At 31.8% G+C, this 25,945-nt stretch overlaps 4 protein-coding genes across 14 annotated transcripts; 3 read left to right on the top strand and 1 right to left on the bottom strand.

Annotated features, from left to right (window-relative positions):
- The first annotated feature begins 63 nt into the window (after positions 1 to 63).
- LOC108002122 (calmodulin-lysine N-methyltransferase) lies at positions 64 to 12,381 on the top strand. Of its 4 annotated transcripts, none has more exons than XM_017063613.3 (7): positions 64 to 897; positions 10,450 to 10,657; positions 10,769 to 10,870; positions 10,953 to 11,024; positions 11,130 to 11,376; positions 11,477 to 11,810; positions 11,918 to 12,381. In XM_017063613.3, coding segments are annotated over exons 1-7 (1,182 nt in total). In that variant the 5' UTR covers positions 64 to 895; the 3' UTR covers positions 12,135 to 12,381. The 4 variants fall into 4 exon arrangements, with proteins under 4 accessions (XP_016919102.2, XP_016919094.2, XP_016919111.2 ...); XM_017063605.3 differs by having other exon boundaries at positions 571 to 897; positions 10,769 to 10,874; positions 10,939 to 11,024; XM_017063622.3 differs by lacking the exon at positions 10,953 to 11,024 and having other exon boundaries at positions 602 to 897.
- LOC108002112 (facilitated trehalose transporter Tret1-like) lies at positions 7,072 to 14,603 on the bottom strand. Its single transcript, XM_017063593.3, has 4 exons — positions 14,265 to 14,603; positions 13,589 to 14,156; positions 13,307 to 13,499; positions 7,072 to 13,242 (listed from the first exon to the last, which is right to left on the bottom strand). The coding sequence occupies exons 1-4, from the start codon at positions 14,329 to 14,331 to the stop codon at positions 12,613 to 12,615; spliced, it is 1,458 nt and encodes a 485-aa protein (XP_016919082.2). The 5' UTR covers positions 14,332 to 14,603; the 3' UTR covers positions 7,072 to 12,612.
- Positions 14,604 to 14,994: 391 nt separating this feature from the next.
- On the top strand, positions 14,995 to 18,031 carry LOC108001771 (protein-L-isoaspartate(D-aspartate) O-methyltransferase-like). Of its 2 annotated transcripts, none has more exons than XM_017062966.3 (6): positions 14,995 to 15,637; positions 16,293 to 16,355; positions 16,446 to 16,585; positions 16,736 to 16,961; positions 17,276 to 17,361; positions 17,435 to 18,031. In XM_017062966.3, the coding sequence occupies exons 1-6, from the start codon at positions 15,559 to 15,561 to the stop codon at positions 17,618 to 17,620; spliced, it is 780 nt and encodes a 259-aa protein (XP_016918455.2). In that variant the 5' UTR covers positions 14,995 to 15,558; the 3' UTR covers positions 17,621 to 18,031. The 2 variants fall into 2 exon arrangements, with proteins under 2 accessions (XP_016918455.2, XP_061930257.1); XM_062074273.1 differs by lacking the exon at positions 14,995 to 15,637 and adding an exon at positions 15,649 to 15,731.
- Positions 18,032 to 18,595: 564 nt separating this feature from the next.
- On the top strand, positions 18,596 to 25,890 carry LOC108002246 (oxidative stress-induced growth inhibitor 1). Of its 7 annotated transcripts, none has more exons than XM_017063826.3 (7): positions 18,596 to 19,017; positions 23,131 to 23,259; positions 23,526 to 23,992; positions 24,267 to 24,520; positions 24,610 to 24,875; positions 24,980 to 25,402; positions 25,479 to 25,890. In XM_017063826.3, exons 2-7 carry the CDS (start codon positions 23,187 to 23,189, stop codon positions 25,721 to 25,723), a joined length of 1,728 nt encoding a protein of 575 aa, XP_016919315.1. In that variant the 5' UTR covers positions 18,596 to 19,017; positions 23,131 to 23,186; the 3' UTR covers positions 25,724 to 25,890. The 7 variants fall into 7 exon arrangements, with proteins under 7 accessions (XP_016919315.1, XP_016919325.1, XP_016919333.1 ...); XM_017063836.3 differs by lacking the exon at positions 18,596 to 19,017 and adding an exon at positions 20,283 to 20,409; XM_017063818.3 differs by lacking the exon at positions 18,596 to 19,017 and adding an exon at positions 20,336 to 20,462.
- Positions 25,891 to 25,945: the final 55 nt, after the last annotated feature.

Genomic DNA, 25,945 nt, shown 5'->3' with positions numbered 1-25,945 from the left:
TAAGATTATGTAAGACAAAATTGGTTAATAATAATTGAAAATGAAACTAAATTTCAATAAAATTATAAAAGCAATACAAATATTTTATTATAAAATATTTAATAAACGAATATAACGAAAGTGTTACATTTTATATTTAATTATAATATTTATTATAACATGATTATTATTAATAAACAGGTTAAAATAAAATAAGAATTAATGAGAATCATTTCTGATTGTTTAAAGAGATATATTTGATATTCAAAAGATGGTCTCAAAAATAATTTTTTATTTTATCTCTATTAGCCATTATTTGATATTTTTTCTTAATCTATTTCAACATTCTGGAAATGGCATTGATATATTTTTATCCTTCTCTTCTTGTCTGTACTTTATGACTGAATTGAATACAATTTTTGCACTTTTATTGTTCTAAATTATAAAGAATATACCATTTTGATATTTTAGAATATAACTTATAAAATCTCATTAAATATTAATGTTTATACTGTTTTATCACGATGCAATGACCTCATTTTTATTATGAAAAACAAAAGTAAATAAATTGAAGTCATCGTTGTCATCAATGTTTAAATGTTTTACCTTCAGATAGCGTTAGTTGATCGTTTATATTACTACACTATCGACAGTATTGTTTTTGTGTGTGTTTCATTGCGTTAATCTTTATACCAATATATTTATATTTGTACAGTGTTTATATTAAAAATTATATTTTTTAATTATAACGATATACAATATGAATGAGATATATGAACGCATAAATATTTCGAGTGAATGTATTAAATTATTTTGAGGTTAGATTTCCATGCAGTTCGAATTTCGTTTAATCTTTGTATTTCATTGTTCATAATTAATGAAGTGGCATTAAAAATTTTTCTTCAAGTTTTAAAATATGTAAGTATATTGTTGTGTACAATATTTTGAATACTTGTTATAGTAAACATTCATTTTAATATTGTTAAAAACAAAAAAAACGTAACAACGTTTTCATTTTTTTTATTAGAAAAAATATTAATTTTTTTTTTATTGATAAATAAATAAATATAGAATAAAGATTACATCGATATTATTCCATATTATTACTTATTTATGCGAATATTGGACATTAAATGTCTTTGTTCTGACATATAATTTTTACTTTTCATTCTTTCTCTTTATCACTCCATATATATATATATATATATATGCATCAATATGTACAATATTGAATAGAAATTTATTGAATAGAATATTGAATAGAAAATTTATATTTTCAATAAATTGTACCATCAATTTTTGAGAAAATTTTTTTTATTTGTGAAGTAAACCATTTAAAATATGAATTATAATATTAGTTTAGATTTTAGATATTTTTTTTAGAATCCTATGATACAACTAACTATAACTAATTATAACTAACTAAATACATTTATAATATTGATTATTTCTTCTCATTATCGTTATAAAATAAATAACAACAGAAATAGAAATGGAATCATAATTTAATAAATATTTATATGTAACTATTGATGAAACAAATAAAAAAACTTGTTGAAGCAAGAATTAATTTTTACTTTAATCAAAATATTAGAGATTAAAGTAAAACAAAAATAAATCAGAAAAGATAGGAAAAAATAAAATTCGATGAAAGAAAAAAGAGAATAAAGAAAAGCGTCTGTGGATTCGGACATGTAGGAATAAGGGTTAGATATCTTAGAGTTAGTTTCAAGTTTCGATCAAATTAGACGCAATGCGTCGAGATGGCTTGCCAGGAGGGCCGCAATATTACTGTATTACATTGAAAAGCAAGCGCGAAATCGTTCCACCACTCCTACTGGCAACCTCTTCGATTTAAAACGGTTCACATCATTCGCTGTTCTTTGAGAAACATTATTTTTACGATTGTAGCCATGATTGCCATTAATCGATTTCCTTAAAAAATGACGTATACATATTTGCATTTTATGAATATCGTGATTTATATTATGCCAAAAAATCAACAATTATAATCAAAAATATCTCTACACATAATCAATCGTTATGATACTATTATTCAAATATTTTAAATCATCATATTCATTTATAGAAAAACGTTTTTAATATTGAAAAAATATTGAATTCGTCAACTCGAAAATAAATATAAGGTGAATTGCCTTTAAAAACCTATCATTTTGATTCATATTTATCTTATCGGATAATTTGCATTTTCGCAAGAAACGAGGAAATTCTATATTCGTCCTGGCAAAGAGAGACTATCGGTTTCGTATTTGAATGAAAGCACAAGTATCGTTGTCACCAACTTCTATTCGTGTCAAACAATATAAAGTAGATTACGTACAAACCAACGGACCTCTCGGTCTCTGTCTTTCTTTCAATCTATGTATATACTCTTCCATTATATTTCACCATTGCCTATTCTTTTCTCTTCTCTTGCTGTCCTTTACAATTGCGTAAGCATAATAAGTACTTACTTCCATACGTGCATCAATATATGCCAATTGTTTCATTACACAAGATTGACCGAAAATACACGAATTGAATTCGCTTGAATATTGGCTATAAATTATAGCAATATGCAACGAAACTTTTTTCACATCGTATTGCGAATAATCCATTTCGATCACGTAAGATGGAATGCTACGAAAGAAATTGGACGATAGCGAAAAACGGGAATGCGAGATTACGTTTATCGACGTATCTCTGTGAGCTATCGTTCTTTCTCGTTTTTCAAACGAGTTTAAATTCCGAATTATCGTCCCGATAAGCAATTTGTTCGATAATCAAAAAAAAAAAAAAAAAAAACAAAAGATAGGAATCGTTTAACTAGCAAACCATCGTACAACAATGGTCCCACGTTGCAAAACATTCTCAACAGACGCGTTACGTTTTACGTAATAATACCGTTAAAAGTTTTGTCTCGTTTCAGGTAAATTGGATCGGTCGCGGGTGAACTGAATAAAATCGACCAAACAACTCGAATAGAACATTTGCCCGCATTGTATCGAACCTCGATCTAGGTATATATCCCCTAAAGTATACCTTCGCGAATTTACGTCTTATTCGAATAAGGGATGCTTCTATGCTTTTTATTCTTTTTATTATATATAGGAAAGTTAACAGAAGGAGACTGTAAGAAAGCGAAGTCAACTGTACTCGCGACGCGATATCGAATAAAACATCGAATGTTCGTTAGATGCCAATTTTTGTACAGTTATCGTATATTCGTTCGAAAAAGGAAAAAGGAAAAACGAAAACTGTTTCAAATGAAAGATCATCGATACAAGCTTTCGAAACTGCTTTAGAACGAGACGTCTCGTTCTCGTATCGTGCACGATCTTTTGCTCGATACGATCGTTCGAACTCTTTGCCTCCGGTATTATTTGCCAGTTTTCCGGAATAGCGCCACGAATAGCGTCACGTTTGTCGTAACCTCGATATGTTGTCGCAGAGTAACAGAGCGTCATTGAACACATGGCGCCGTCCGATTTTCAAACGATATATTCCACTCGTTAACCCGAGTTGCTTGTATATCGTACGTCCAATTGATCCTTCGAATCGGAAAAAAGATTAAGGAAGAGATGTGCTAAAATGTACATGGAGAAATGTACGTGACAGTGATACGGAGATGGAAAAGCGAGAGTTTCCTTTCTTTTTTCGACGAGAGAAACGAAAGGATAAAGGGGGGAGAGGGGAGGATAGAAAAACAAAATTGGAACAAAGGGAGAAGAAGGAGCGCGAAGAGAAGAGTGGAGACCCCCGCGGTGGTGGTGAATCAAAGTGGTAATGAGTGAAAGGGGGGGATCAGGGGGAGTAGTGGGTGATGGGAGGAGAGGCGGGAGACGAAGACAAAGGGGAGTGTATCGGCAGGGTGAAGTTGCGCGGAATGGAAAGCGGATAGAACAGACAGAAGGATGCGCGCAGGCGTGAAACGGACGCGGTGAACGCTCGGTATCCGCGTGGCGCGAGTTAGAAGTTGGCTTCGCGCTTTTAGTCTCGGCCCGTGTCTCTTCTCGTTCATCTTCGTTCACCCGTCCCGTAGAACGGCCAACAAGGAGACGAGTTCCCGCTCCTGAGGTTGCCTGCTTCTCTCCGCCTGCGAATTTTCGTCGAAGCCTGGAAGGAAGGGAAGAGGAGAGGAAAGGGGAAGAAAAAGGAGGAAAGGAGGGAAAAGTGTGCAACGAGCGGAGTCTGCATCGGCCGCGTTACGATGAAGCGGATAGACGCTCGGATCGGTGACGATCGTCCTCGTGCTCTCGCCCTTGCCACGAAACGCCTTCTCCTTTCGTAGCATCCCCCATTGCATCGAGGGAGACGCGCGTTCGATGGAACGCGCCGGAACGGGTGAAAAATGTCCGAGAAGAGTTCAAACGAAATTCTCGAGGGGAAAAAGAGAAGCACCGCCCAACGAAGATGGCGCATCCTTGCCAAGGCGTTGATCGGCACCGTCTCGGAACCGATCTCCGTAGATCCTGAGAACGAGATATCGGTGCGTCGTTTCACCAGTTTCGATCTGTTGAGAGTCAATCGGTTGGAGAGCAACACCGCGGATCCGGACACGTTGGCGGCTTGGTACGAATATTCGACCGTTTTGGACAACAAGTTGTTCACCGTAGAGATACGTCGGAGAACAAAGAGGAACTTCACGGCGAACGAGTTGATCGGGTTCAACAATACGGGAAACATATGCGTCTGGCCGTCGGAGGAATGTTTGGCTTACTACTTGTTGAAAAATCGGCACCTTTGTCGGAACAGGAGAGTCCTCGAACTCGGTGGCGGTATGAGCTGTTTGGCGGGGGTGCTCGCCGCCAAGTACTGCGACCCGAAGGAAATCGCGCTCACGGATGGGAACGTGACCAGTGTGAACAACGTGCGACGAATCATATCTAGGAACGGCATGTCCGACTTCGTCGAGTGCGGCGTGGTACAGTGGGCCAAAGCGGCCAGGGCGATCAGGGCAGCAAGATCGGTCAGACCGTTCCTACATCCCCATCCCAACGCTCTTCGAGTCAAGGTGAATTATTCTTCTCGCGTGTTACGCGTTTCGCGCGCCTCTCTATCGCGAGCAAATGAGAGATGATGCGTGCGTTCGTTCGTTCGTTCGTACGTTCGTACGTTGAGCTTTTAAACCTTCTCACTCGCATCACGCGCCTGCGCACTTTCCTCCATCCAGTGCGAAGGAAGGATAAATTCCAGTTGACTTGCCGCCACGATTGTCCGCCACGCTAGTTTTCTATTTTCTATCGCATATCCGTTTATCGAAGAACCGTGAATCATTCGATATGCACGCGATTCTCTCGATACGATAATCTTCCACGTATTTATTCGATGCACGACGATCACGACGATCTCGTTTGCTATTCCAATCGATCTTTTTCTTTTTTTTCTTTTTTTCCTGTTTTCGCGTGATCGCAATCGTGATCGTCGTCGTCGTATCTTCGCACGCGGCCAAGATAATTGCGGCGAAGTGCAAGAGAATTTGCATTTTCATCGAAAGTTCTTCGAAGCGTTCGAGGGAAAAAAAAGAAAAAAAAAAAAGGGGGAGAGAAAACTTTTCGTGAATTTCTGAATTGAATTTTTACCGGTAGAACTGGAGTGGCGGCGCCAAGGATGTTGCAAAATTAACGGAAAAACTGTACGACGTGATCCTGTGCGCGGATTGTCTTTTCTTCGACGAGGCTCGCTCCGATTTGGTGGAGACGATCTACGGCTGGCTGGCAAACGATGGCCTCGCCCTGGTGATGGCGCCTAGACGGGGATCGACTTTCGAACAATTTGCGGAAGCGGCGATAAAGAGGGGTTTCGTCGCGCGACAAATAGATCGTTACGACGCTACGATTTGGTCGAGGCATCTGGAATTGTTGGAGAACAGCCAGGAATATTGTCCAGACCTCCATTATCCGATCCTTCTGGAGCTTACTAAGCAGAAGAAAACGTCGCCAGGATGATGAAACTAAAGAACGCGTCAAAAAACGGTCGCGTTCACGAGATCCTAACGAGAGTTCCTCCCCCCTCCATTCTACGACCATTTCGGCCCATTCCCTTCTTCCATTCCGTTACCATTACCCGACTTAGCTTACTTCTTCATACTTGCTCCCCCTCCTCTCCCGCTTTTTTCTCCAGATGTTATAATAATTCTCCTACTGTTCCTTGTCCATTCGTACGGTATATCTGTCTAAGCGGCATAACATCGCATAATCGAGATATATTAATTATTATACGTCGAATCCGTTCGATATACACACAGATTTCTACCGAGTATTAGATAGTCATCGTTAAATATTGCTTATTCGTTGCGCGATACCGCGTTTTTTCCTCCTTGTCCTTCTCCCCCCTCTCTCCCAACGAGTCGAGTAAACGATAGTATTTCAAGTACCTGATGTTTAGACCGATAGAATTGAAAAATGGTTTGTACACGGCGTATCTGTACGATCTACGCTGTTGCCCTGCCGGCAAGAAAAATATTTAGAAATGACGAGGACGAGGACGACGTTGTTATACGTATACGGCGATATATATTATCCGATAACCGTTTTCTCGTTTCGTTTCGTTTCTCTCCTCTCTGTGAAATTTTTATTAAGAAAATTATCCCCTTCCCCTTTCTCGTGAAGAAACGTTTGCATTCGTCGGGTACGTGTTCGTGTCGAACAAAATCGGCCGGTCGATCTTCGAAGAATGAATCTCGTTTCACGTTTTATTCGATCTTCATGGATCGATTTTGACCGGACGCTACGCTTCACATTTTTCGATCTCTATCGATATATATATATATATAATATATATTTATAAATACTTCCTCGAATACTTTTCGATGATATATATACTGTGTAAACTTCGATCTAGCTATTCGATCAAGGGTCCAAAATGAACCGATTAGAAAAATTGTGTATAGTATACGATCTTTGTTACAAGACTTTTTCATCGTATCGTTACGCGTTTCGACAGTTCTTCGATGGGCAATTATATTCTTTCAAAAATAAACGTGTTGAAAAATATAATATAATTTTCAGATTTTGAATCCCGCGAAGCGATGTACATATCGCATGAATATTTATTCGTTTATATATCCGTTTTTGTTCGTTCGTTTGTCTGTTCATTTCGTTAATTTATCTATTTTATTTTCACGTTAATCTACATTACGTTTCAATTCAACAAGGATCGTTTCTTCTAGAATATCCGATATTTCTTTCCTTCCTTTCTTCCTTTATATCCCCTTTTTTTGTTTCTTCTTACTTTTTTCTCGTTCCGTTACAACCGTGTTGCAACGCAAACGGAACCGCAGTCATCACAAAGGACCAACTTAGTTCAGCCTAGTCAAAGCTACCAAACAAATTTCCATTATCGCGTATTACCTATACTTTATTACACCTTTACGAAGGAACAACTATTTGTGCGTACGTGAGTATGTGAGTATGCGTGAGCGACAAGACATGTAAGAAAACATTGCAAATAAAATAATATTTTCATTTAACATTTCGATTGTGTTATCTCTCGCGATCGATGAGGGGAAAGAATCGAGTCGTTTTAAACGGTAACACGATCCGTCAAATTTTTTCCATCGATTCTTGTCGACCATCTGCTGCTTTTCGCTTGATTTTTTTACGCATATATTTATTCTTTTTTTTTTTCTATTCTTATCTTATCTGATTACTCTTATTATTATACATATTATTATAGTCGACTTATTCTTGCGCTATTTTTTAATGGTCTCTAGCAGAATGATTTGCTTTCAACGCGTGTCGATCCACGATTACACAATTCGATCGTCAGACACGAACTTACTCGAGATTATTTTTGACTTTCCGTTGAATGGAAACTCGTCCATTGCGGCCCTTTAGAAATTTATTATTAGTATATACCTGATAGATGTTTATCAACCTTCCCCCTTATACGGGGGATCCAATTCAACGCGATCATATTCAGCGTTGCAATTGATTTAAAAACTGTTGCGTACTATTAATAATCCGTTCGTTAATAATCATTGTAAAAAAAAAAAAAAAAAAAAATTTAATCAGATGTACATTCGCGCAAACCGGCATTCTTACGACCGGTAATTTCGGCTTTCAAGCGGTTCAAACTCGCGTTTAACGAACCAGATGCCGAAATGTTTTCCAGAAATAACGAAAACCAGCTCCAGAGAAAATAGCATCGATCGTTGTTTCATGATTATGTTATCTCGAATACCATATGGATCAATCGTCTTTCTTTCGATTCTCTTTATTCTCATCCACGATTCGAGGATGAAAAGAGAATATATCGGACGTGAAAATACACAAAATACGAAAAATATAATGTCATCCTGACGAATTGTATGAAAAAAAATTTTTTTTTCTGCAATAATTAACATCGATCCTCCTCGTCGAGTTTAAATCATAACTCTTTTTTCCTTTTTTTTTCTCTCTCTCTCTCTCTTCCAAAGATTAAAACGGAATAAGAGCATTAAATCGAAAAACTATATGGAAGCTCTATAGAAGAAGGAGAGAAAGAGAGAGAGAATAAAAAAGTAAGAAGACATAATAGAATGTTTCACATATAGGGCTGCTCGAGACGAACCATATAGAATACTGCGAAACGAACATATTTCCCTAACAGAGATATTTGGAAACGGTTGGACTACATTGGAAACAGTTTATCGGAATTTTCATATCGCGATGTTCGATCGTTAATGAAAATGACATGTGCGATCACCTCACCGCACGTGTATCGACTTGGTTGGAACTATAGTGCTATATTATACCACGTATAGATCGTTGCGGATCTTCGTTGTGATATATATATAAGCAAAAAGATAGCTCGGCCACGATAAACCCGCTTTATTCGTATTTATTCATTGGGAATATAGTAGCAAGAGAAAAAAAAAAAAAAAAAGAACAAGCCGCAAAGTCACGGTATCGATGTTGAATGCGGTTTACAAGACGCGCCTTTCGAACACAAGTATACAACCCTCCAAGATAAAATTAGAACAAACCATGAACCTTTTTTCCGCTCGGCTGTAAGAGAGCTATAAAACGATCTAACTAAACCCCGACGTTCGGAACGTCGTCGTGTAATATATATATATTTTCAAATCGTTGACCAAATTATTGAATAATTTTCAAAGGGACTAACCTACCACGAGAAACGTTAGCGATTCATCGTTACTTCGTAACGAGGATCTTAAATATACACGAGCACAAATTTCTTTAGACATGTGAACACGTGAACAATATTTATGATGGATACGACAGATACGAGCCGATAGTTCCATCTCTCTTTTGCCTAAAAATAAATCGTTGCGTAAAATTAAGGGCGTGACCGTTAGTGCATCGTCGCCATCGTGAAAATTACATTTTCTAGGTGCCAATTGTTTTTTGGCTGGCTACTACCTATTTACCTCTGAAATTTATCAAAGATATTTCTGATTTGCGACGGCTCGATTTCTTGTCCTCTCTCTTTCTCTCTCTCTCACGCTCTCCCCTCTCCCCATGCGTCCACGTGACTGCTTCCACACTTCGAGCAACTGTGTCGCCCCCACAATCGTCATATTCTCTTCGCCCTATGGAGGGGGAGAAGGGAACCGAATTTTCGTTTTTTCCTTCGGTAGACGGTGATTGGCGGTTCGCGCCCGAAAATATTCCACCCGGTTTGGATGTAAACGGTCAATCTCGATCGAACACTCGTGCCAAAAAGTAAGCACGAAAATATACTCTGGTGTTGGCCGATTACGAGAATCGTGCCTGTTCGTTCTATTCGCGTGCCAATGGATCTTCTCGAGTCTGGAGGGATTTTATGCCCTCGCCCTCGACCTCGCTGCGTGAACAAACTCGTTCATTCAATCGGAAAATCATGATCGGAGAAGAAAGAGCAAGAGATTATCGATGGACGAAGACCACACTCTCAAAGAGTGGTCAAAGAGCCCGTCTATTAAGAACGCTCGACAATAACTCGTCGAGAAAAATATTAAGGAGAGGGGATATTTAAACACAAAGAAAATACGAAGGTACCAATTGGCTCATCAGACGATTAACTCAGTTGGCCAACCTAATCTTCTCTTTAGCTATTTTTACGACGTTGCCGCTATTAATACATGCTCTATTATTGACATAACGTGGCATTGTTGAAGGAATTGCGATTTCCTTCGATGCATGACTCGAAAACATTCGATTGATTCGTTAATGGTAGACGTCAAAGTTTAACAAGTTTAAAGGAGGATGGTTCCTTGTTTGAAACAAATGAAAAAATTATTGCAAAAGAGAAAAATATGTAAAAGCTAAATTTTTTAAATCCGATATTTCTTTTAGATTGGAAAATTATTCCCTTTTTTTTTGTCGGATGATTTGCAACAGATATCCTTTGATCCTTCGTTCTTTTCTTAAGCATTCCGTCCAGTTAAGATAGAAATGAGGAATCGTTGAAAGTATACAAAAAAAAAAGAATAAATAAACGAACGAAATATAGAAAATAGTGCATCGAACGTATATGTTGTTCCAGGGCGGACTACTGGAAGTCTCAGGGTCGTAAATTTTGCGATTTTTGCAAATGTTGGATCGCTGACAATAAACCTAGTATCGATTTTCACGAAGGTGGCAAGAAACACAAGGAAAATGTTAGCAAACGGCTTAAAGAAATACATAAAAACAGCGCGAAACAGGCGAAACAGAGCAAAAAGATCGAAGACGATATTAAGAAAATGGAAAACGTACGTTCATCATATTTTCATTTAATTTTTCAAATTTGCTAAATGATCTAAAATGATCTTTCTTTTTCTCCTTCTCCTTCTTTTTATACGTATGTATATCTTTGCATTCAGGCAGCTATGGCTGCGTATTTGAAGGACGTAGAAAACAACACGAGAGACATGACCGCCGACACGATCATCAAAGAGAAAATGAATCGAATAGAAACAAAAGACGTAGGTACTCAAAAATTTCCTATTTAATATTTGTATTAATAGAAATACTTTGAAAAAAAAAAGGAAAGAAAATACATTACAGGTGGCGAGCTTCAATCGCGTACCTCCAGCCGCCCCAGAAGCACAACCTAGGTTCAAAAGTGAAAATCAACAGGTGGGACTTGGATGGATAAAATCGATCGCGTTATAACGAACTATAATTCGTCTGGCCGAGCGGCCATGCCAAGAAAACATTTATAACGGAAAGATATTTTAACAGTTTCAGTTTCCTCAGGAAATCGATCCGTGTGATCCAACTCTGGCGAGAAACGCAACGTCGCATCAAGTGAAATCTCAACAAAGAGGTGATCACAAGAATCAGGGAAAAAGCAAAGGGGGGAAGAGTAATAAAGGGAAGGGAAAGAAAATTCTGGAAGAGGAACGCCCTACGAAACCCGTTCAAAAACTTTGGTACGAAGCTCTCAGCCCCGAAGGGTACACGTATTATTGGAACATAGAAACTAACGGTGAGTCTATTAAAACTTTTTCTCGTTCAGTAATAATCTATCTTCGTCTCTCGTATTCGTTAATTTATATAATCCATGCCATGTACATTTTGTGCGGCAGAATCCATTTGGGATCCGCCAGAGGAGGGATACATGACATTTGCGGAACAGCAAGAAGAGGCGAAAGAGCAAGCGCTTCAAGAAGAATTGTTGAGGCAATTGGACGAGGAACAAGCGATTACGAACGCGGATATCCTCGAAGAAAAACGGGCCAATGCCGAGAGAGAAAGGATGAAGGAATTGAGGAAGATACGTAGCGCGCAATCAAGAACGGAGGAAAACGTAGAGAAGAAAACGGAAACCGAGACCAAAGAGGAGAGCCGACCGTACAGACGGGACTACAGTATTCCGATAAAATCTCATCCGTATGGGCCGTGGCAGACCGTTCAAAAAACGTAAATATTTGAAATTAATATTTAAAATTTATAGGTGAAAATAAATCAAGATTCTGTTAAATAAATTAGCAAATGAAATTACGTCCGATGAATGTTTTCCGTTTCAGGGAAGTGAAACCAATCGATTTTCAATTACCAAAGCAGAAACAATTGCAATTACCTGTCTTTGAAAAAACAGAACCACCTTCCATACAAAGAACGTTCAAGGAAAAGACTATAACGCAAATTGATACAGCTGACAGCGATGAGGATGGAAAACCGGCTACATTTAAAAAACGAAAAATTAGTAATAAGAGTGTACGACAGAGGTTAAACGATGATTGATAAATAATAATAATTTTTTATCAAACATCACGTGCGTTTTTTTCTTTTTTCTTTTTTTTTTGAAAATTTAGAACCAATCAAAGGTTCAATGATTATATTGTTTTATAACTTAATTATGATTGTTATATATAATTTATGATTATTATATAAAGTACAAACAAAATCTATAAGATTATAGGAGATATAAGATTGTTGTATCTTGGACTTATTTTAAACAAGATATATATAAAATAATAATATGTACAAAGTTCTTATTCCATTGAGTATTTACGCAACACGAATTAATTGTAAAAACGACAATTATCTCAATTTATCTCTTTTACAGATTCCTTCATTTTCCTTTTCTGTTATATGCCTAGTGTTATGCAACCATATACTTTAACAAGATCTGAATCTCTTCTGATGTAGGAGTTCGGAATATCAAAGGAAAAAAATATTAGATGAGAGTATCAGATTATTTGTTATTTACAATTAGCTCTCAAATTAGTTCGGGTTTCGGTATAGTTTTAATATCATTTGAAGAAACGTATTTTGTCTTGTCTAACACATTAGATATTCCATTAAGTCGATCCAAGATTAATTGACGTGGCTGACCCTTTGTTTCTGGCATAATTATAAAAAGGAATGCAAAGATAATCAGACAAAAGCTACCGAGAAGGAAAAAACAACCGTTTATACCTAACAAATCGACTATAGTTGGGAATAATTTAACGATCACGAATGCCATGCCCCAAGCGGTGAATATTCCCATCGTTATCACCACATTTGAAACATCTCGATTAAGTATTTCCGAAGAAACTATGTACGGACCTGGCCCCATGCCTAAACCGTAGCTAATCATAAAAATGGACAAGGCTAAGATCGAAATCCAACTAAATTGACTGACATCGTATTGAAGTGTTTTCAGGTAACAAAACACTCCAATGGTATAATGACATATACCCATCCCTAAACAAGACGTTAAAAGCAATGGCCTTCTACCAGCTCTTTCCACCAAAATCGTGGATAAATACGAGCCGAACACTTGAATGGCACCTACAATAATCGCCGAATCATTTGGTGATAATGAACTTCCTGACATCTTAAATATGGTTTCTGTGTAACTTATCTGTGAAGGAAAGAAATATGTTAATACAAAGAAATTAAGCAACATAAAATAAATATTTCTTTACCATAATAAATATCCCGGCCATTTGTTGCCCAGCAAACAATCCTAGAGTAATAAAAAGTCCCTTAATCGTTGCTCGATCTCGAAACAGATCTGATAGTTTAATTGTTTGCTCGGAAACGTTTATTTCTTGTTTCAGACGCAATATTTCTCTCTCTACAGTCGGCACGTGTCCACCTCTAAACCACATCAGAGATCTGTAAGGGATATGATAAAAATGAAAAAGACATTATATTCTAACAATACATTTCGTGTCAATTTGATCGAAATGTTTATACGCGCTTACCTAGTAGCTTCGTCGATTCGATTACGTCGTATTAGATATACAGGTGTTTCCGGTACAAAAACGAACGATGCGATATAAAATAACGGAAGTATAAGCATAGCAATTGCAAACGAACGATACGAAAGTATAGTACCGATTACATATGCCAAAAGAATACCTCCGTTCAATATGAATACTAGTAAACTACCCAACATGCCACGTATTCCATCGGACGCAATTTCAGACACATACATTGGCACCAAGAACAATACCATTCCGCCAGATATTCCCGAAAAGAAACGTGCTATATATAAATGTACGTGTTCTGTTGCAAAGATAGTAAATAGCCAACAGCCGCAAAGTGGCAAACTCATTAAACATCCAGTCACCTTACGCCCGAATTTATTCGCTATAGTACCGACTGTCAAACTCGTGAAAGCGGCTGATATGCATGTGATTCCAATTACCCAGGATGCTTCCTCGTCCGTCATAGGCCTAACACCTACTGGAGGATTTTCAGTTTGTAATTGAGGTATTATAGGTGACTGCCAACCTATCATAGTTCCAAGCGATATAGTCGCGATATTTGCTAAAAAAAAATCAAACTTTCTTATTATTACAATTATTATGATAAATTTCTCTTATATCTCCTTGTTCTTTCAACTTGAGAGTATTCGATGTACTCAACAATACTCACCGATTAACGCCACAAGAAGTTGTCGATACTTCCCCGGCTCGTCATCAACCTTATTCACTTCAGTCATTTTTTTTATTTATTTATTTTTTTCCTTTTAGTCTTTGTATTTTAATTTTTATACTTTTATTTTCTTTTTTTCCATTTAATTGGTTTGTTACAATGTCGTCAATGTTTGTCCCAAATTTTAACCGTTAGGAAACTTTCTGATCCTATTTGATCTTTCTAATAAATGATTTTTTTTATCCATACGCTTCTACCCTTCTGTTGCCAAAATTTATATCTTTCATTTAATTTATACTAATGGATAATTATCTCATTATCGAACTCAAACGAGAACTGAATAGTCCTCTTATCTATCTTTTTCGACTCGTTCCCTTATTTTATATTTACTCAACAAATAGTCATACATTTGTATGTCATTTCTCATCTTCTGTTTTGCTTCTTCATTCTTTCCGCAAATTCAAATGCAATTCTTAATAAAATATAAAAGTATAAAAATTTAATAAAAACTATTAATTGTTCAAGACTAGATATAAACACAATCTATAAATATTCATTTACAAAATTACAAAAATTATGTTAAATCTTATTAATAATATTATTTTATGTGTATATATATATATATATATATATATATACACCACCTTTTTTTAAAATCATTTCAATATAATTAAGCTTATTTGACTATAATTTATTACTAGATATATGTTACGGACTTATAACTCGGAGTTAATTTACGATCTTGCATCAGATTACCTGTATACAAAAGTGAATGGCTTTAAATTAATTTATATGCTATGTATTATAGATATTAATTTTTTTTTACACAGTTATAAATGTTCAAATTTGTCATATGATACTATGATAATATCACGATTGCATATGCAAATGTTGCAATTTTTAAATGATAGATAAAATTCTAATAATCGAAATGACATTTTAGCAAAGTATCATAGTGAAATCCTTTGATTATTGCTTGGATTGTTATATTAGATTTTTTAATTTTTTTATGATATATATAATTTTATTTAATTGTTCATACTGAAGTATCATAGTGAAATCCTTTGATTATTGCTTGGATTGTTATATTAGATTTTTTAGTTTTTTTATGATATATATAATTTTATTTAATTATAATTTTATTTTTTTATATCTTGTCTTTATCAAATATTTTATATTTTTTTTTATATTAAAAATATTATATAAAATTATAGATTCAAACGCGTACATAAATATTTATAAAAAAATATTTATAAAAAATATTAAATATTAATATTAATATAAAACTTAAAGTATGCATATATGGAGATGCAACATGTATACCCTTAAATACGTCAGAACGTATCTGGCGCAACTAGATAACGGTAAAAAAGGTACTTAACCTAACAAAATTGTATTTTAATTGTGTTCAATTTACCATTTTGTAAAAAAAAAAAAAAAGAAAATAGTGATTCGACTTCTAAATAAGTATTATCGAACTTTAATAAACAGATCAAGATAACGATTTTTTTTTCTTCAAAATGCAAATAGTCATATTAAATTGATGAATGTATACTATATTAATTTTCTCTAATATAGAAGATATTTTTAATAAAATATTCTTATATTTTGATAGTTTAATTTTCTTCATATTATAATTTTTAAAAATAAAAATTATATATATTAAGAAAAATGTTTTGATATCCGTATTTTGAGCTTTTCAAATTTAACCTATATAAAATTTTTTTTTGTATATTCATATATATTGAAATATTGCAAACATTTTTTTTCATTTGAACAATATCCTAATTTGAAAAAAATATATTGGAAAAGTTTTATAAATATTTATAATATTTATGTTAATTATTATATTTATTGAATTTAAATATAATGTTGTGATTCACATTATTTTATAAAACTTTTCTTCTATCAATTATTATATATATATTTCTTACAATAATTTATTGTTTTCTGAAAAATATACATTCTGTAAATTCAACATTGTGTATTCATATATATATATATGTATATAAAAATGTATATATATAGTGTGGAACATGGCATGGCATTGCAGTGGAACTACAAACCAAGAAATGGTAACCAAATTAAAAGGTAAAAGGCTTTTTTGTATATATAAATTAAAATGACTTGTAAGTTTTATGAAATGTTTATGTAAAACTTAATTATGAAATCATATTACAGAAGCAGGTATTCTAACAACAGACAGAGCAGAAGCTGCGATGCTTGCTGTAGATAGAGGAAACTATTATCATGAATCAAATCCGTATCTTGATCAACCAAGAAAAATTGGTTACAATGTTACTATTAGTGCCCCTCACATGGTTAATAAATTATTTTTTATGGAATTATTTTTTATGTTTAGCTTACATAATTTATATCAAATAATAAATAATTTAAATTTCCTTAGAATTGGTTTATTTGAAGATATTTATAAATATATCTTCTTAGAATTAAAAAAAAATTTTTTCTAGCATGCATATGCCTTGTCTATTCTATCTGACCAATTGTTCGATGGAGCAAAAGCATTGGATGTTGGATCTGGATCTGGTTACCTGACTGCATGTATGGCATTCATGGTTGGTTCACGTGGTTGTGTAATCGGAATCGATCATATTCCAGAATTAATAGAAATTTCTACGAAAAACGTAAGCGAAGATTGTCCTCATTTCATCCAGGAAGAACGCGTTAAATTTGTAGGTAAGAATATGCGAAACTATAAACACGTTGCAACTTCTATTCACGAATAGTTGGTGTCGGGAAAAAGGAAAAAGGAATTTCTTGTCAATACATGGTCTTTTTCCTACAACATTTGAAAACTTCACATATTCAAGAATTTGAAAATAACATAAATGTATTGAAGTAAAAAATACTCGTAATCCACCAACGTGGAGTAGGTATGTACCTTGCCACGAAGAATCAAACAGGACTGTGTCCACCAACTGCGTGACTTTGCTGTGCATTATGTAAAAATAGAGCAAAGACTAACAACAGGTCATTATAAATGCGCCTAGTGGGAGACGGCCGATTGGGATATGCTGCTGACAGCCCTTACAATGCGATTCACGTTGGAGCAGCAGCGGAAACTCTACCACAACAGGTATCAAAATGTATTTAAAGATGAACATATATGTAAATATATTTTTGTAAATAAAGTTTCTTCTATATTCCAGTTAATAGATCAACTGACTCCTGGTGGACGGCTAATTTGTCCAGTTGTTGCTATAGAAGGTTTTCAAAGGTTTCAAGATCTGGTACAAGTAGATAAAAACATAGATGGTACAATCACAAAGAAAAAATTAATGCAAGTTTCTTATATTCCTCTTACTGATCCTGCAACTCAATTATTAAATGATTAATATTATAATTATAAATATTTAGAAATTGTTTAGACAGCTTTCAGTATTAAGACAATATTATCATTGACGATAATGATTATGGCGTGATAATAATGACTTTGTCAATGAAATGTTAACATTTAAATAAATATAATATACTTTTTTTCTTTATGTATTAAAGCATACAATGATAAATTATTTTTCGCACGTAAAATGATTCGACAGAATACTCACTTAATAATAAACTATCGATAATATGATACATATCGTAATTAATATTATTCATTTAAATAAAATTAATTCAATTTTTTTTATTAAGAAATTAATTAAGTATTCTAAATCTTATTATTTTCATTGTAATCAAATATTTAAACAATAAATAATAAATTGTATGTATCTAATAAATTATTTACAAATTTACAAACATACAAATTATTTTTATACTTTATAACAAAAACAAATAACATTAAAATAATAAATGTTTAATGTTTTATGGAAATAAATTAATAATTTCATTTAAAATAATATTTTTATTATTAACTTTAATAAAAATATTATAGGAATAATATCAAATTTTGACATTAAATCATATGTTTCTATATGATTACGTTCCTTATATAAATCGCTTAGAAAAGAAAAATGAAAATCATTTATTGCAATTGTTATTACAGCTAATAATTTTTCTATAATAATAACCTATAATTTATTAGTTTTTTTCATTTTCGACATAAATTTATATTCTCCAAAATTTTTATATTTTTCACGAAGTAAAACAATATTTATATCATTTTACATTATTTATTAGTATTTCACCATAAATACATCATAATAAAATGTCTTTGATTTTTTTAAACCAAAAATAAGTACATAAAAATTTACTTAATTCAAATTGCATTAATATTTTAAATTATGGCAATAATAAATTGCAAAATAAGAATGAAGTGCTTCAAATTTTAATTTTAAAATTGCCGCCATAGTAAGATATTAGCATTTGCTGGACCATACCTAACCTATGAAAATAAGGAAATCGATGCAACAATAAGGTGTGTCAAATAGATTATCTAAACATATAATATTTAGTATAAACTAAAAATATTAATCGTGATTATATTGAAGAAAAAAATAGTGAATGTGTGAAAATTTTTTCAATTCAATAAATAAATTTTTAAGTTATAAAGTAGGAGAGAAACATTAGAAGGAAAAATACAAAGCAACTTTGAATATAAATTTTTAAATCAACTAAACAAAAACTGCTTGAATATGATACTTGAGAGTGTTCATAATAAACTACAAAAGATAATCGTTGGTCACGGATGTGTTCAAAACATCGATCAACAAAATTTCTACACAATGTATCGGACTAAAATATGTAATCCAGATTAAATAGAATGCTGCGATTATACAGAAAAGGAAAACAGGTAATTAAAATTGTAATTTTCTTCTTTGCTAGAAATAAATAAATTGTTATAAAATATACATTTATATTATATATAATATTTCATTTCAATTATTTATATGTTTAAATTACGTTTAATTGAATCGTATATAAAATTTTTATAAAAAATAAAACTTTTTAAATACAGCAAACAATTAAATACTTAGAATTAAGATTAGATTATAAAATTTAACACGTAATATCACTATTATAAAATGATTATTATTTATGAAATATAATAATTTCGAAAATTACTTATTATTAATGTCATTGATTTTTTTTTTAAATAAATATATTTTAAAGAGAATCTGTAGATTCATTATTTATGTATGTAGAATATATATATATAACAAATATAATAAAATATAATATATTAATATTATTATTCATTTATCATTATTAAAGTTAGTTTATAAAATTATTTAAAAATATATATAATAAAATTAGTAGCGAATAGCATTTTTGCTTATAAATATATAGTTTATATTTTATATTATATTTATATATATGTATATAAATATAAATTTTTATTCAATTGTTAAAAAGATATATTCAACAATGGCTAATTTATAAAAGTTCAATTTTTGTGACAAGTATAATATATATAATCTGATATAAAAAAAGATCGGTATAATAATTAATTAATTTTTATAGTAATATGCCGACTAATGTGATTTCAAAATTTCAATTGAATATGTGCAAAAATGTAATCATAATTAAGCAAATGCAGAATTAATTTAAAATTAATAATGTAAAATCTGTAAAAAATCTGTTAACTAGTTACTATAGAATTTATTCAAGAACCAAATGGTGAAAGGGGTAACCGGTTTTACGCAAATAACAGACAACGAATTATATGTAAAGAAAGATAAAAAATAAAGTAATTTATTATGCGACCTTCTACCGATTTCGATTGGCAAACATAAATCATTAATTTTGCAGATTAATGCTTAGGTTAGTATAAGTAAGCTTTGGAAGTAATGTTTGGATTATATATTCATATAAATCAATATTGTATTATTATATATAATAATATATAATAAGCATCTATATCGAAAATCGATTTTATTATGATAAAGATATAATACATGAATAGAATAAAAAAAAATGCAAAATACACATACAATATACACAATTCGTCTTCTTATATAACTTAAATTTATATTTTTTTCTTTTTCTTTAATCTTGATCTATTGCCGTGTTAATCATATGTTATTATTTTTTATTTAAAATAAAAAAAGAGATAAAATTGTGACACAATGTGTCGCAACCTTCTAGCAGAAAATTTGTTTCTGTGAAAAGAAACGCGCAACCGATTCACGGTTCAGTATAACGCCGACCGTTCTTCTGGTAGGAGCCGATTGCAATTTTACTTGTGAGTAAAAATAAATATTTAAGAGAATATTGTCAGTGTATACCAGAACCTTGGTACGTTTTTCACTAATACTTACTACATAGGTAATATATTTATACCACGTACAAATAGATATAAATAGTGACATTCTTTAAAACTGTATGATCCCATAAACTCCCACATTTCTTCCTCTTTCTCTTCATCATCTTCTTTTCTCTTCCTTCTTTTTCCCCTGTCTATTTGTCTGTTTTTTTCTTTCTTCCGTTCCCTCACATTCCATTCCATTCCATTCCACCATGTCACTATCAAGTTATTCTAATTTTCAAGTCTGCAATGTAATGTATATATTATAAATATGATAATAACGAATTATAATAATTATGCTTTGTCATTATAAAACTATAGATTATTATGATGCAACTTTACAACTATACTTTTTTTATTTGATGTTATCATGTGTTTAATCACGTATAATGATTTATCTAAAAGTATTATTAAATATTATTAATTAAAATTAGAATTAATATATATGAAATTTTTTTATAATATATTTTAATGAACGAGATATAAAAGTAAAAATGAATTATTCAACCTATTTGAATTTTTTATTATTGGATTTCTGAATGGTCGGTTGATAGATCAACATATATTATAATAGATCCATACATATGATGATTCATCGATTTCTGTAAAATCGCAAAGAATCTAATCTAATAAAACGGTTATATTTTTTAATGATTACAATAAGAAAAAAAATATTTATACATTCTTTAAAATAGAATAATTTTTTTAAAATTGATCAAACAACTTGAATTTTTTTTAAATTATATTTATTTTATACTTAAATTTATTAATTATATATATTAAATTATTTTTTTAAATTATATATTAAACAAAAATTAATTTAGTAAATAATGTGTAAAAAAAAATTATTTTTAAAAATTGCTCGAAATCCTGAAAAAAAAAAATAAAAAATTCATAAAAATCAAAAATCGAAATCGATTGATGCATAAAAAAAACTATATTAAAGAATTAAAAATTTTCGAAGTATAGTTATAAGCCAAAAGTTATAAAAAATTGCGAATCTTCAGTATTTTCGATCGTTTAGAATAATGTTAATTTTGATAAAATTTTATATATGTATATAACTTTCTTAGAATCTAGAAAAAATATGATTTAAATTTTCATATTTAAACAGGTTCAGATAAAAAAATTAAAAATCATAATCTGATAATTTTCTCTTCAGAATTTCGATCAATTAATTTTAAAAAATTTTTTTTACATATTATCCAGTGTACTAATTATAAAAAAAATTCAAATCGTTTAATCCAAAAAAGTTATTTTAAAGAGTGTACGAATACATTTTTTGTCTTACTATATGAATCGTGTAATACATCAATTTGAATCGAGGTTATACTACGAATTTAAATTGAATCGACATTGTATAAGTATTCCTATCTGAGCATTCCTATCTGAATATCGATCGCGACTCTGTACATTCTTCTTAATATTGACTTTCTTGCAATGTCCAATGTATGTACACATTCCAATCGTTGGTCACAATGAAGAATCGAGTTTGTTAAACTACAATCTAGATATAGACAACATGTTCACTCTAGATTGATTTTAAAAAAAGTATTATGCAAACTTACGGTACTTAAATGCATAATTGAAAGTTATTTTAGATTTACTTAAATATCTATTATTACGCAATTGATTAATCAGTCTAACACGTAATTCTTTCGTTTCAAGATTTATCTATAATTTTTCTTCCTATCATATGATGAGTAAGTCATTAAATATTCTTCGATTATTTACAATAATTTATTTACAAATAAAACTTATCTATAATTTTATGATTTAGTCTTAATAATGAAACTATTTTTCTCATAAATATATATTTATATACAAAGCTATTATAAAAACAAACTTAGTAACTTAAACAAAATTAACTAAAAATCTCCGCGACCACGTGTTCGTATTAAATAATGTTATTTAATATAATATATGAGAAAATATTTAGCTGGAAAAATATAAAAATTAAAAATAAAGACATACAAAAATTTTGATGTTTCGAAGAATCAATCAATATATGTACATAGATATACTAAGATTATTATGACCTTACATTAATGAAACTTAATGACGTAGCAATTCGATAAAAATCTTTGATGTTGTGTTGTAAATTGCATGGAAAGTTTTATAATTGTTAACGCGATAACATGTTATGTATCTCTCTATGTGTATATATATATATATATATATATATAGAGAGAGAGATATATAACATGTTATGTGCATATATATATATATTTTATAAATGATATTAAAAGTTACATCAAACGTAATAATAAAGAAATATATTTTTTTTCTGATTATTATTTTTAGAATAAATTGCGATAAGTTTTCAAATAACTGTAACATGTATCCGATTGTAATGAATATTATGCCGCACGATTCCCGTGGTAAATTCAATTTTTATATCATAGATTGCAACGCGCATCGCATGATAGCAACCGCATGTTTATTTGCTCAACATATACTGCCGCATAGATGTATGAGCGCGGAAATCGTGCTACTTTTTGCATTATTTTTTTTCTTTCATTTTTTTTTTAATTCTTTTATTTAATTTAAATATTGTAAAAGTTAAGTGACGATGATTCGATATATTCTTATTCATTTCTTTTTTTTTTTCACAAAACAGAATATTTATAGAATATTATTAGTATGTATTTGTTGCAGTTTTTTTAATTTGAATAATTAAACAATTAAACAAGAATACATCAGAATAAAAAAAGATGCAAAATTGTTGCGACGAGAGTGACAGCGACGGTGACAACGATGTCATTTATAAGGATGTGGTTATTATAGGTATATATTTTAATATTTATTAGTGCGGAATTTATATACTAGAGACAGAGAGATTTTTCAAAGATAATCTAATCTTCGTTTGAACGAATCTACAGTTGTATTTTTTATCGTAATCTTTACACAATAATGCAGTTTTCTTTCATTTTTTTTTTTTAACTACAGAATTTTTTTTTTAATTACAAATATATCGTACAAATAGAAAGATTGTGAAAGAAAACAAGATAATATATACAAGATAATTATAAGATAATATCTATTTTGTTCAGGAAACGGACCAAGTGGAATATGTCTTTCTTTCATGCTTGCTGGAAATTGGCCATATTACACTGGTGAACCACATCCCGCGGATGAAATGCTCACAGCCAGACTACACTTCAGCACAAGATCTGGAAACGAAGAGTGTTACGATACGGCGAATCAAGAATTAGAGAGTGAAACTAATCATCAATGGCAGCAGAATGATGTCAGATCAAAAGGATATGATGAAAAAGATGGCGGAAGGGGATTAGCGAGCAGTACTCGTTGCAAACTCGAATGTCTTTCTTCCGGGTTGGAGGGTAGAATCGGTGGTCGACCTTTGGCTCTTCTTATGGATCAACTTCAACATCCTTGTGTAGATGCCGGCCTCGATGTTCCATCTTTGCTTACTTGGAAATCAGTTGACCAACATCCTGAGCATAAAGTGATAGATCACATTGTGCTCGGTAAAGGTCAACCCGGTGGTTCATGGCAGGTAACGAACAATATATTTATTAGCAAGAGATAAACTATAGTAATGATAATGGAGAAAGTTAAATTAATAGTGACGATAAAGTGATAAAACTACTTATGTTCTTTTGCAAGAATAAAATTAAAACAAAAGATTAGAACTGATTGATTTCCTTTCTTCTCGTGTCTTTATATTTCGCACGCACGAACAAATTTTTGATCTATTTTTACTAGATAAAACTTACATATTTTTTAATGCACAATTTCAATTTAAAATTTATAAATTGATTATGTGTTAGTCGATGGATCCAAATGTATTAACCATCAGCTTGAATCGATGGATGTCGTTGCCCGATTTGGACATAAGACAATGGGAGATGTTGATCGAGTCCGAACAATTTCGGAACACAAATTCAATAGAGAGTGAATCATATTATACATTTCATGAGAAACCAAATGCGTGTAAGACAGCTAGCAGAATTTCTGTTGGTACAGTGGCTGCCTATTACAAAGACTATGTACGCATAAAGAGGTTGGAACAATATTTTCGATGGTTGGTTCACATACCAATTTAGTTCAGATGCTCGCGAATCATATCGTATCTTCCGTGTAATGCTAATAACGTGGACGCTTGCTTTCCAGCGAGACTATAGTTACTTCGGTGAGAACGGCCTGTGATCCGGATATTAATTGCCAGAAAAAAGATTATAATTGGATAGTAGATGGTTTTGACAAACAAACTGGAAAACCATTCCGTTATCGATGTAAAAGAGTCGTTCTTGCCACAGGCACAACTGATTTATCAAATCAGTTAGGCATACCTGGTGAAAACTCTCAACCCGATTGGATAACACATGACTTAAACAAATTAGAATTGAGATTAGATCACCTGATTGATCAACATCAAGGTATGCAAATTGCTTCTATTTTTTTTTCTTTTTGTTTTTTTATATTTAAGCTTTATGTGTTAATGAATTGCATTAATCTTCACTAATAAAATATTCGATTTTAGCAAATGAATTAGAAGAAAGACAAGTAATCAATCCGATATTAGTAATTGGTGCTGGATTAAGCGCTGCGGATGCAATTATGGCTGCACGCTTTCGCGGCATTCCTGTATTGCATGCCTTTCGTGACTCGTCCAACGAATGGAACAAGCCAGATGACGAGAAGATACGCACTATTTATGATAAATTACAAGGCCTTCCTAGCTCCATGTATCCTGAATATCATAAGGTATACGAAATGATGGCTGATGGTGGTACTAATTATCCTCTATACAGAGCATTACCAGGATATACGTTACTCGGATTTACTGGAAATGAAAACGATTTTAATGATACTACCGGATTTGAAAAACAACCAATAGTTACTTTTTCAGATCCTGATGGATGTGTACATACATTTCGTGTTTCTACAGTAGCCATACTTATCGGTATGTATTAAATGAATCTAAAAATATAATCTGTGTATAATATAATGTTTTCTAATGAAAAAATGTTCATTTATAGGTTACAAGCCTGATTTGTCTTATTTAAAAGATAACGGTATCGGTCTTGGAAAATATTCCGACAAATCCATAGATGGTAAATCGAATCCAATTGATGTTGATAATTTTACTTATGAAGTAACAAAAGCTTCGAAAAATGGACTTTATGCTTTGGGTCCTTTAGTTGGTGATAATTTCGTACGTTATATTCTCGGTGGAGCGTTTGCAATTTTAGTTCACATTCTGACTACCTCAACTCCTACTTAAAGTAATGGAAATATTTAGTTATTTGTCAATCATTCGAATGATAAAAAAAATCATGCTTTCTTATCTACTTATACATACGTTCATATTATAAATATTTTTTCTTATTCAGATATTATTCATAATGCTGTATATGAAAAATAGTAAAATAGAATTCTTTTGTATTTAAATGAAATGTTCATCAAAATATGAGCTTGTTTCCTTGCTTTTAAAAGTGTATATAAA

Source organism: Apis cerana, linkage group LG4 (genome assembly GCF_029169275.1).
Source record: "Apis cerana isolate GH-2021 linkage group LG4, AcerK_1.0, whole genome shotgun sequence".
Lineage (NCBI taxonomy): Eukaryota > Metazoa > Arthropoda > Insecta > Hymenoptera > Apidae > Apis > Apis cerana.
Note: the sequence above shows the minus strand (reverse complement) of the source record. Positions and strands in the feature narration are given on the sequence as shown.